Raw genomic sequence first — 12,980 nt, 5'->3', positions numbered from 1 at the left:
ATGGGAGAAAAAAATAACATATGTATTTCATAAAAGTTTTATATGAAAGAGCATGTTTTAGAATGAAGACCCCTGATTCAGGATGAATATCCATTTTTATGCTTCTGTTTGATGAAGCATGGGCAGCTCTGTGGAAATATGATTAGACAGAAGGACAGACCCAACAGGCCATGCCAGTCTGGGATCTTTAGGAATTCTTTTTTTTCCTCCCTGATGAAGGATGGATATTTTCCCAGGTGAAGTTGTTAGTGCCTACTGCCAAAGGCAGGAAAGAGCATCTCTGCCAGGCCAGCTCTTAAAAACAAAGGTGTAGAACCTAGATCACGGTTTCCAAGTTTTAGAAGAAAGTATCTAGGTTCCAGATCCAATTTGGAAAAGAGAAATTCTAGTTTTAGGGCTGCCTTGGAAAAAATGGAAGAAGGAGGAAGGAGGACAGAGTGAATGGCCTACTAATGCCACTTGGAATCTTTTTCAGTTATAAATGAACAATGTGTCGAGGTGTCACATTTTGTATTATCATGCTCAGAATCTCAACAATACCCTCTGGTATTGCTACAGCTTTAGTCAGCATTGGAACCATTAGTAAGCTGAATAGATGGATTTCCTCTGTGTAAAGCTCCCCACAAACTTTCCAAACTGGTAGGGTGATGGAGTAAAAAGACAATAAAATGACAAGTACCAGCAAGTGCATGAATAAATGAGCATTCTTGTGCACCATTGGTGGGAATGTGAAATGGTGGGTATGTTATCTTCTCAAGGAAAAATAGAATTACCATAGAACTCCATTTTCGGACGTGTCAACAGAAGAATGGAAAATATTCTCTAGAAGAGGTATCTGAATGCCTGTGTTTACAGAAGTATTATGACCAATAGTGAACAGATGCACAATCCACACTTTTATTCTTTAGGCCTGTTCTAAAGAGAAGTCAAAACAGCATGAAAAGAAAGTGATGCTTTGTCCCAACTCTCTTGTGAAAGAAGAAATGAAATATTCTAGGTTTGGTTTATTTGTAAACGTGTTTGTAAATCTTTTCTCCAGTCTATGACTTTTATAACAGAGTCTCTCATAAAGCAGAAATATAATATTTTTATGATGGCAAAAGGCACTTGATATTGAAATCTACACATTATGGCATGTGTTCTCATGGCCTATTTATTGAGCCTATTGTTCAAGCAACAACTACTCCTCTTTTACTAAATGTTTTCCTGGGCAGTTGGAAGAAGACTTTTACAGGACAGTACCAGCTTATTGCTTACATACCTCTTTGTTTTAGATGCAAAATGAGCATGACTCCTATAATTGCAAACACTGAAATCATGAGTACCATTGAACCCTTTAACCAATGAGGAAATCTCTCAGAGCAGATACCTAAAGAAAAAATAATGTTATAATCACTTGATATTTATATGGAAGCATGTAACATTGGAAAAAATACACCAAGAAAGTAAGAGCTATTCTGTATGTGTGTAGTGTATGCTATTTTAAAGTTATATTTTAAAATTATTTCTTTTAATTTTTTTAAAAATTTAAAGTGGTTTCTTAAATTTATTTATTTGTTTTTAAACATAACACGAGGAAGGTGTTAAAACTGGTGTAACAGCTCAATAGAATAAGTATTCCAGATTTCAGGAGGAATGAAGAGAAAGATATTTAGAACCCTTCACCAGAATCCCCTCAACTTGACCATAGTGGATTAATGATATGCTTTGTGGGTGTGGTTAGTTTCTTTCTGCACCAAATCCCATTGAGCTATCTGGTCCCCTTGGCTGATGAAGAACCATTAGATGAGGAGTGCTGGCATCATCCAGGGTGATATTCTTCAAGTGATTGACCAATCGATCAGGTCGAAGAGCTGCAACAACTTTGGGGCCTTCACAGACTTGCCAAACATTACAGGCATTGTATTTCCCAGTGTGCTGATTAAGAATCACTGAGAACTCCACCTCATCTCCTGCCTGTAGCTCAATGCCATCCTGAACTTTTTTTCACAAGGAAAAAGAGTTTCTTGCTATCTCCTACTTTCTAGTTAATAAAGCCAAACTGATCTTTCACACACTCCATAGCGGCCTACAAAGGGGTGTGATGTTGTAGGCCATAGTTTGTGCATTTTGGTCAAGGACATACAACTGGAATTTGACATTCTCCCCTTTCTGTAGGCAATCCCCTTTGTTGGTCATCCCAACGATACCAAATGGATACACTTTACCTTTCATATCCTCCTCCTCCACAATCTCAGTCATTCCTTGGTACTCAATCTGTGTTGGATCAACACCCCTCAGATGACTTTACCAGAGTAGATGGTGGGATTAGTTTCCTCAGTAATGCCATTCACTGAGTGAGTTTTGTTTACTTTCTCAGCATTGACTTTATTGCCTTTGCCTTTGGACAAGCTGTGTTCAACCTTATCTCCCAGTTCCAGGCTATCAACATCACCAGAGGACTCACTATAATGGAAAAATATTTCCTTATCATAATTAGCTGTTTCAATAAATTCAAAATTATCTTTCAGAGTTGCCACATAATCTAAGAGCCTTTTACAGTTAGAATTATGACCTAAAGTCTCACACAAGTTGCAATCTGCTATCTAGGCCTCTGTTTGTCACTAATACTAAATTCAATCTTATCTCCTATTTGCGGAGAAGTAGATCCTTCTACATCCTTGGCTTGAAAAGCAATAGTCAGTTTCACCCCACAGTTATCATAGGCAATAATGCCATCTTCTGCCTCCTTTTCTTTGCTTTATTTGGGCTTGTGGTTTTAGGATTGGAAAAAGTGGCTTCTTTTTCTACACTGCCCAGAAAACGATGATGTGAATGGGAATGGAATGAAACTGTGCCCTGGGGAAGTTTTTAATCCTAATAGCATGATTTATTTGGGCAGAGAACATATCAGGAACCACAGTAAACTCTACTTCATCTGCAGTGTGGAGCTGGTGGTTCCCATCCAGAATTTCACTGAAGTGGAAGAACATACAAGCATCACGATCCACACATGTGATGAAACCAAAACCATCTCTCACAGCAGCAATCACACTCATTTCTCTGGCTTCATTCGTGAACTGAAATGTATTTGATAGAACCTCTGTGTTGGTTGCTCATTCTAATTTGTCACGTCAGTCTGTTGAAATATTAAACCTAACATGGTCACCTTCCAGTAGGGTCATTTTGGATTTTGTGTCTTTGTCTCCAAAGAGAAATACTTTAAGAATCACAAAGTCAACTTTGATTTGTCCTGGCAATGGATCATTCTGGTTTTTAATAGGTACTTTTGAGATAACTTTGGTTACGTTCCTTCAAAATATTAAATGCTAGTATCTTCAAAAATAACTGTTCCTTGAGGCAATAGTCTGACATCTGTTGCAACTTCTTTACTATTTCTGTCCTTGATTGTGGATTCCACATTATCTCCAGGCTGTAAGGTTTCTTAGGTCACCCTTAAATTCACTAGAGTGAAAGAATATCTCTTTTGTAACATCACTGTGTTCAATAAAACCAAACGTCTCCTTTATGGCACAAACTGCTCCTGACAGTAGTGAGCTTGTTTCTTTTTCAAAAGCATAATGTTATGAGCACTTACAGTACCAATGTGTTTATTGTTATCAATTGCAAAGTTAATTTTATCTCCAGTTTTTAGCTGAACATTTCTTTCCATGCCTTCAGAGGTGTAAGTCAGATAAAACACTTCTTGTACATTCATTCTTTCCTCAGGATGTATTTCTGGTTTTATCTTCACCAATTTAATAGCAATAGGTTTCCCAGTCTGTCGGTCAGATGATACTTCAAATTCAACATCATCTCCGGGTTTTAAGTCCTGGAGGTTGCCATTATATTGTGAGCAGTGGAAGAAACATCTAGCTTGCTGTTCTGGACACTGAATAAATCCATAAGAGGTCAACAGTTTTTCAATAATCCCAGTTTCACGCATGCTGCTGAAGTACAATGGTGGTACCCATTATGTCTATTGTTGTGGAGAAGGTTTGGATCAAAGCTCATCTTGCAGTGATAATCAAATGTTGTATTTTCAGTAGTATTTGCACAAGTTCCAAAGGATAAAAGTTGCTAGTATTAAAAAAAAAAATAAAAATAAAAGGAGTGAGAGGGAATGACCTATCAAGCTAATAAAGAATACAACTACTGCTTCATCAGGCAATCTCACAATACAGCACTGAAGAAAACAAAGACTACTGCAGTATTTGGGAAGTGCTCTTTCAAAGCTGTTGAGTAGGCACAAACTTCTTGTTTCAGATCATGTGTTCTGTCTTCAACTTGTGTACTCTTCTTTGGTGTTGCTGGTTATTCTGGGTCTGTTTCTTGCCTGATCTGAGCTTGAAGCAGCAGTTTCAGGTGATAAAGTCTGTTATGCTACACTTTATACCCAACAGCTCAGTGCCCCCTCTCCAGTGCTTCCATAAGTAGCACGACCTGGTACATAGCTAAAAATTCTTTGATTAATCTTTTTTTTTTCATTTTTTACATCCCAATCTCAGTTTCTCCCCTCATCTCGTCCTCTCCCCTACCTTCCCTCTGCCTCCCCACCATAAAGAAAGGAAGAACTATTTTGTGTGTGTTTATTATTTTAAACTTGCATTTTAAAATTTCTTTTAATTTTTGAGATTATAATATAATTACATAATTTCTCCCTTCCCTTTCTAAAGGGACTATTTTTAGGGTAATTTGGAAATCAATAGAGAAAGGAAATACTGGGGTATAAGAGTAAAGGCTAATTTTTAATGCTTCCTCTTTGTATTCATAGAAGAAGAAAGATTTAAGATTAGAATATGAGAAGATGACAGTAAAAGGGATAGCTGTTTTTAAGGTAGGACAGATTTGAGATTAAGATTAAACAGTACCAGAGGAAAGTAGCTAACCTTTACTCCATCTCACTTGTCACGAGTAGGCATTTTTAAGGGCAAGAAATAGAGGTATGTATTCATTATTATCATTTTTTTCTGAGTTTGAAAGAGGCTGAAAGAAGGATAAATCTGAAGACTTCTAAACCACCTTAAAAAGCCAATGTCCATAATGTAAGAACTTAACTATCATAGGTAGTTTCCATTCTTCTGTTAAAGAATTATAGTCACTGTGGTGTTTTGAATGAGAATGGCCACCATAGTCTTATATATACAGTCATCAGTTGGAATTTTTGGGGAAGGATTAATAGGTGTGGTCTTGTTGGAGGAGGTGTGTCACTGGGGGAAGACTTTATGGTTTCAAAAGATTTCTGTCATTCCCTGTGTGTCTTTCTCTCCACCTCTCATTTGAAAATAAAGATGTAAAAAATTTTGGATAATATCAATAAGAAGAAAACTTTTGAAAAATTTTATCTCTACAGGATATCAACTACCACAGAGAAAGTTGTAACTTTGAGGCTTTCAAATGAGTGAGCATTCACAATGCCCCACACAAGAGATGATAGAAAATTCAACTCTTTCATTCAGATAGCAGTGTAAAGAAGAGCAGATAGAAACCTAAAAGAGATACGTCAGAGAAATATAAAAATAGTCTTACCCAAATCCTTAGAGGATGGATATACTGCATCCCTTAGAGGAGATCTAGAGGAACTGATTGTGCTCTTGATATTTAGAACTATGTCAAAAAATTTATACAAGTTTGAGAATTTTATTTTTTATTGTCACATACATTTCATCACATATAATGATGAATTTCTTTAAGATACTTTCTTTCAAATATATCATAATCATTGGCCTATTAAAACCTCACAATATTTCTTGTCTCCCTTTCACACTCCAAATGAGGAAATTTGTGATATCTGTATTTCTGGGCTACATCAGATATAATATAAATTTCCAGGTGCATTCACTCCATGACCTACAACTGACAATTCTGTTTTGCATAACAGAATAAAACTCATATTTTTTTTATCTACTCCTCTGTTCACAGACATTGAAACTGTTTTCATACTAGGCTATTGAGAGTAGTTCTCCAATAAATTGAGATGTACAATTATCTCAGTTCTATGGTCACTTGGAGTCTATGAGAATATACACTCAGCACTAGAAATTTGGGGGCATATCAAAGTTCACATTTTAGGTTATTTGAGGTACCTTTCTGTATGATTTGTCATGGGAGATGTGAATCAAAAACAATCTCAGATAAGACATCTACAACAGAACAAAGAAAGTACTCCAACCAAGTCCAGTTTGATGGACCAATGAGTTTCCTGGGATTACTTGTAGGAGCATAGTTATCTCAGGAGTAACTGTATAACTAAAGGATCCTCTTTAGTATGACACACCCTTTGGTGAGTTATGAATATTGCTTCCCTGGAATTTTTTTGTTACTTACACTGGAAAGATCTTCTCTCCACAATTTACTTACTGATTTTATAAGCAATAATGAGGATGAGAATCATGAGATTTGTAAGTTGTGTGAGCTTCCTGATCTCTTTAAGTTTCCTCAGCTTCCTACGTGTTGGGAGTCTTCCTTCACTCTCCCAGAAGAAATGTTTCTAGGTAAAGGACAGACCTATACAATATTCACACCTTCCTATAGGTCTTATATGCTGTTGATTCAGTCATGACATTTTCTGAATTTTGGAGAGAATTATGTTGATGCCGATTTTTTTTTTTTAATATGGCTGAAGTTTAAGTCACTATGTTGTAAGAAAAATCACTGATTCCTGCTGTGGATATCACATATAAATAAAATGCTGATTGGCCAGTAGCCAGGCAGGAATTATAGGCAGGACAAGCAGAGAAGAGAATTCTGGGAACAGGAAGGGTGAGTCAGGACATGCTACCAGCCACCAACATGGGTACCAACATGTAAGATACTGGTAAGCTATGTGGCAAGGTATAGATTTATAGAAATGGGTTAATTTAAGATGTAAGAACTAGATCGTTGGAAGCCTGAGCCATCAGGCCAAACAGTTTAAATAATATAAGAGTCTGTGTGTTTATTTTATAACTGGGCTGCAGGACTGCTGGGGTTTGGCGGGAGCTGGAGAGAAACTCTCCAGCTACAAATGGTGCCCAATGGGTTGGCAAGAGTTTCCACCTAAAACCTGAGAAACAAGATTCTAAAGAGGAGCTAAAAACAGCTTCCTAGTTGTCTCTCTCAAGTTAGCGGCAGCCTGCAGGTTTGATCTACTTACTCTATGGCAGGTTTGTGGCATGCAGGCTTGACCTATGCTATGTTACACAGAAGTGTCTCCAAGTTGTGCACTATGCTGCATGTTGGATATAGTTTTGCTAGTTAAAAAAGATGTTTCTGGGATAAATGCTACTTTCATAAAAGAATAGACCCACTGTTTCTAAGAGTTTATGGCTCCCAGAGCTGGCGGTAAATGTACCACCACCATGTTGGGAAGCTGAGGTGGGCAGAGCCGGCAGTTATAGTGCCATTTCAGTCTTAGAATGCTGCAGTTTAAAGCAAAAGGTTCACAATAAGACAGATTCAGATGGAATAGTTTACAGTGTGTGTAAAAATGTAGGTAGGCTTAAAAGATATATATACACACACACATATATATACACACATACATACATATATATGTATATATATGTAGTTTTAAAAAATAAAGTCTTTAAAGATGCAATAAAGGAAGTATAAAAATAAGCCATGTAAAGATGGATATTACACAGAGAATCTGGATTATGTTGTCTTTGAGATTCTTAACTGCAGAAAGACATTTGATTGTAAAAGCTGTTGAGTTAAGCCAATATGTATATTTTAAAGATACCTTGACTTCAAAATTTGGATGTAAGGATATGTTGCTTTCAAAAGGAGGCTCTGCTTTTCTTTCAACAGAAAGCTAGAGGCTATGGATTTGTTCCAGATTAAGATACATCAGGTTTAACCAGCCAAGACCCACTGCAAGGTCTCCAATGATACTATGGCTCAGATCATCCAACATCCAAAATCATCTTCAAGGCAACTGGCTCAGAAAATGCAGCCTCACAGACTCCAGTCAGAACTTAACTATAATTCTTTTTTTTTTTTTTTTTTTAAGATTTATTTATTTATTATGTATACAGTATTCTGTCTGCACATATAACTACAGGCCAGAAGAGGGCACCAATCTCATTACAGATGGTTGTGAGCCACCATGTGGTTGCTGGGAATTGAACTCAGGACCTCTGGAAGAACAGCTAGTGCTCTTAACCACTGAGCCATCTCTCCAGCCCTTAACTATAATTCTTAATTTTCTCCAGATCCCCATAAGACTACCAGTGCCCCTATCAGCAGGAAGTAGCCTAGAAAACTATTCCCACATTTCCCAAAAATGGATTATGGATGTTTGTCTTTGTTTAGGTTATTGGTTACAAATTGTTATTGGCCATAATCAATCTTTCTAAAGAAAAAAGGAGGATAGGATATAGATATGGTAGGATAAAAGTTTGGATTATTGAATTTACCTTTAAAGAGCAACAACTTGTTTGAAATATTTTACAATGGTATGGATTTTAGTTTATTGATATAAATTTAAAGTTAATTTTGTTATACTGTATATATATTTCTACTCTTGTTTAAGATATTATGTTTGTACAGCTCAATTAATTGTAATGGGTAATTAAGAAATACAGATTAATAAGTAGTCTTCTATGATAATCAAACTTATGTTACTTTAGTTTCCTAGGTATATATAGATATATTTCAGATAGAGAAGTATTTGAAGAATACTTCAAAGACCTACAGAATATGGCATTTAAAATGTTTTAAAAATTTAGACTTTCTGGACAATGTGAAATGTCTGCTCCTAGCAACACGGATTTACTTCATAGAGGAGGATGGGCATTGAAGACACACTATATGGCATTTATCTTTTTCTTGGGAAAAATATCCATTTAGGCAAGAAACTGTTCTTGCCTGGACTACTTGATCAACTGGACATGCAGGACCAATAGGAAGGTGACCACTGGACTTTGCTTGGCAAAATGGTCCTTCAGGTTCCTACTTTGCAGAGAAAACTGCTGGAAATTCTACAGGACAGAGAGAAAAATGACTGGGAGATTCTAGGTCTGTGGGCTGAAGACAGATGCCCCAACTTTACAGAGAAACTTTGGATGTCTGTCCAGGCTGCCAGCTGTCTTTGTCTACTCTTGCAAGACTCCCGAGAAGTTGCTTGTATTCTTCTCCCATTTCTCAGATAATATTATATCCTTCTGAGGTCTTTGACGTAGTTGGAGACTAGATAGTTATAATTTTCCTTAGTTATGATAAAAGATAAGTTAGATATGAAACCTTAGACTCACAAATATAGGATAGATAGGATATCTTCTTTAATTTCACCAAATACAAATAGACTAGATATTATAAATAGACTAGATATTGTAACTGTAACTCTTGCTTGATAATTGTTTTGTTATAAGTAATTTTACTATGTGAAAGTTAAAACTTTCCTTTTTGAAAAAAAAAGAAAAGGGAAAGTGCTGTGGATATCATCTGTATAAATAAATGCTGATTGGCCAGTAGCCAGGCAGGAAGTATGGGCAGGACAAGCAGAGAAGAGAATTCTGGGAACAGGAAGGCTGAGTCAGGAGACTGCCAGATGCCACCATGAGTACCAACATGTAAGATACTGATAAGCCACAAGCCATGGCAAGGTATAGATTTATAGAAATGGTTAATTTAAGATGTAAGAACTAGATAGCTAGAAGCCTCAGCAATTAGGCCAAACAGTTTAAATAATATAAGAGTCTATGTGTTTATTTTATAATTGGGCTGTGAGACTGCCGGGGTTTGGCGGGAGCTGGAGAGAAACTCTCCAGCTACAGATTACCAGGAGGTTGGCTAGTTCTGAGTTTACACAGACACTGCAAAAGATTAATTTTCCTCTATATTCTGATAGCAGAAGTACTCTATGGGTAGAAACACTTATGTATAAAATGCAATTTAGTGGGGATACAAGAACCATTTATGAAAATAATAGCGGTCTTCATAGCATCAACTGGCTCTATGAAATCCTGCAGTCAGGAAAGGAGATTCCATCTCTTTCCTATCTTGAATTTTTATGTTCTGTAGACAAAGCGTACAGTGTTTTTAGCAGTAGTTTCTTATCATCCAGTACTGACACAACCAACAGCATTAGAAATAGTTTTTTTGGTCTTGGAGGAGTGTAAGACACTTGTGTCTCCTTAAAATCAGTTCAACCAGACTGATATCTTTGTCTTGCCTCAGGTTATACAGGATGGATATTTAGTTTACTGTGTCTCCTATTCTGGGACACCCATATTGGTCCCATCTGATTCTATGTCCCACAGAATCACAATCTAGGTTCTGAGAAAATCATTTATTATTTTAAATCTTCTCAATTTTAAGCAGCTCAGATACAGAGAATTCCCTAAATATTATAATTTCACTGCTTATTCTTTCTTGATATTAAAAAATAAAACATGATGGATTTCAGTATTACATACGATTATATACATACTTGCTAGTAAATCTGTATCTCATTATATTCTTCCTCCATAACATTTGATTTTTTTTTACAGTAGAATCTAAGTTATTTTGTTCAAAATGAGAGCTACATAGCAAAGATATAACACTCCCCACTTCCAGCTGTGGAAAATGTCAGGTTGACATATCCTCATCCTCCCTTTGTTTCTTTTTTTCCTGACAAATCTGAGACTAATGTGGAGGATAACAATAGCTTTATGTCTTTTATATAATCATCTCTCACTCCTATGAGAAATTTCTTTCTGAGCAGACAGATGAGCCTACATTTCATGTCTTATGAGTCACAGCAAAGGCATGTAACTGCTGACAGAACTTAGTTATAATATTCATAATATGAGTTACTTTCAGAGATTGCAATATACAGACTAACAGGCATTTAGGGTATATCTCCATACTAACATGAAGCAGATTTCATTCATCAGTGAAGCATTCCACCTGATGCTATACTATGTAAAGGAAGATGTCCACACTTAGAACATTCTTCCCAATGGATGCTCTACTCTCAGATATCTCAGTCTTAGTTTCATGATGTATAATACATCACAGTGAGAAATCAACTGTCACTACAAAAAAGCAAGTCATCATCGCATATCACATAGGAAAAGATACTGATATTGTGATTGACCTGCACAGACGCCTTACCTTCAGATTGACCACCATCACATTCATCAGTCTCAATGTGCATACTGACTTTATTTGGAAACAACTCCTCCATTATTTTTTCTAGGTTGACAAAAAAAAGTTTATTTGCTTCAATAGAGCACTCATGACAGAATGAAGATTCCATGTAAGTCCTTAGTAAACCAATGAGTTTGAATGAGTAGACTCTTCTACCTCAAAAAGATCACATCCCACTATGGGACACAGCAAAGCTACTAAAATTCCATTATCACATATATTTAAAATGTTTTTTGAATCTATTTAACTCTACAATCCCAAAATGAAGAAATTTTTGATATCTGTATTTCTGGGCTATATCAGCTATAATATCAATTTCCTGGTGCATTCGCTCCATATACTGTAAATGACAACTCTGTTTTATATAACAGAATAAGACGTCAACATGCATGAATATCACAGTCTCAGATATTTTTATCTACACTTTGTTCACAGACTTTGAAACAGCTTTCACACTTGGCATTTGTGAGTAGTGCTCCAACCAATTGAGATGTACAATTATCTCAGTCTATGGTGACTTGGAGTCTATGAGAATATACACAGTGCTAGAAATGCTAGGGCATATTAAATTCAAATTTGAGGTTTCTGAGGTACCTTTCTGTATGATTTGTCATGGTAGATGTGAGTCAAAAACAATCTCAGAAAAGACATCTACAACAGAACAAAGAAAGTATTCCAACAAAGTCCAGTTTGGTGGACCAATGAGTTTCCTGGGATTATTGTAATAACATAGGTATTGCAAGAGTAACTGTATAAATAAGGATCCTCCTTAGTATGACACACCCTTTGGTGAGTTATGAATATTGCTTCCCTGGAATTTTTTTGCTCAACTTATGAGTAACTTACACTGGAAAGATCTTCTCTCCACAATTTGCTTACTGATTTTGTAAGCAATAATGAGAATGAGAATCATGAGATTTGTAAGTAGTATGAGCTTCCTGATCCCTTTAAGATTCCTTAGCTTCCTAAGTGTTGTGAGTCTTCCTTCACTCTCCAAGAAGAAATGTTTCTAGGTAAAGGACAGACCTACACAACTTCCTATAGTATGCTTTTGATTCAGTCATGACATTTTCTGAATTTTGGAGAGAATTATGTATTGCCAATTAACATTTTATTATGGCTGAAATTTAAGTCACTATGTTGTAAGAAGTCATTGATTCCCAGGAACTTGGCTAGTTACCAGTTTCCACAGATACTGCAAAAGATTAATTTTCCTCTATATTCTGATATCAGAAGTACTCTATGGGTAGAAACACTTGTGTTTAGAATGCAATTTGGTGTGGATCCAACAACTGTTTATGAAGACAATAGTAGTCTACATAACATCAACTGGCGCTATGAAAGCCAGCAGTCAGGAAGGGATATTCCATCTCTGTCCTATCCTGATTTTTATGTTCTGAAGCCCAAGGATACAGTGTTTTTAGCAGTAGGTTCTTTACATCTAGTTTTGGCACAACCAACATCAGTAGAAATAGCCTTTGTTTTGTGAGGAATATAAGTTACTTGTGTCTTCTTTAAGTCAGTTCATCCAGACTGATATACTTTATTGCTTCAAGTAATGCAGGATGGATAGTTATTTTACTGTTTCTCCCATTCTGGGATGCCCATATTTGTCCTGTCTGATCCTATGTCCCACAGCATCACAATTTATGTTCTGAAAAACTTCTTTGCTGTTTTAAATCTTCTCAATTTTAAGTAGCTAAGATACAAATTACTCCCTAGACATTATAATTTCACTGCTTTTTCATTCCTGATATTAAAAAAATCATACTAGGTGGATATAAGTATTACATAGGATTATATACATGCTTAAAAATTATCAGTATTACATAATTTCTTTCCATATCATTTGATGTTTTTTACAGTGGAATCTAAGTTATTTT

General features: G+C 36.1%; 1 protein-coding gene and 1 pseudogene across 2 annotated transcripts in view; both read right to left on the bottom strand.

The window, feature by feature from the left end:
• LOC114707377 (selection and upkeep of intraepithelial T-cells protein 2-like) overlaps window positions 1-12,980 on the bottom strand; it is a 59,490-nt gene that overhangs the window by 11,851 nt on the left and 34,659 nt on the right. For both annotated transcript variants that reach the window (XM_037202819.1, XM_037202820.1), the window contains 3 exons: window positions 11,062-11,142; window positions 5,509-5,586; window positions 1,262-1,369 (listed from right to left, as the gene is read on the bottom strand). In XM_037202819.1, the coding sequence (XP_037058714.1) occupies window positions 1,262-1,369; window positions 5,509-5,586; window positions 11,062-11,142 (267 nt within the window). The remainder of the gene's footprint in view (window positions 1-1,261; window positions 1,370-5,508; window positions 5,587-11,061; window positions 11,143-12,980) is intronic.
• LOC119087437 lies at window positions 1,527-4,484 on the bottom strand (annotated as a pseudogene).

Source organism: Peromyscus leucopus, chromosome 2 (assembly GCF_004664715.2).
Source record: "Peromyscus leucopus breed LL Stock chromosome 2, UCI_PerLeu_2.1, whole genome shotgun sequence".
Lineage (NCBI taxonomy): Eukaryota > Metazoa > Chordata > Mammalia > Rodentia > Cricetidae > Peromyscus > Peromyscus leucopus.
Note: the sequence above shows the minus strand (reverse complement) of the source record. Positions and strands in the feature narration are given on the sequence as shown.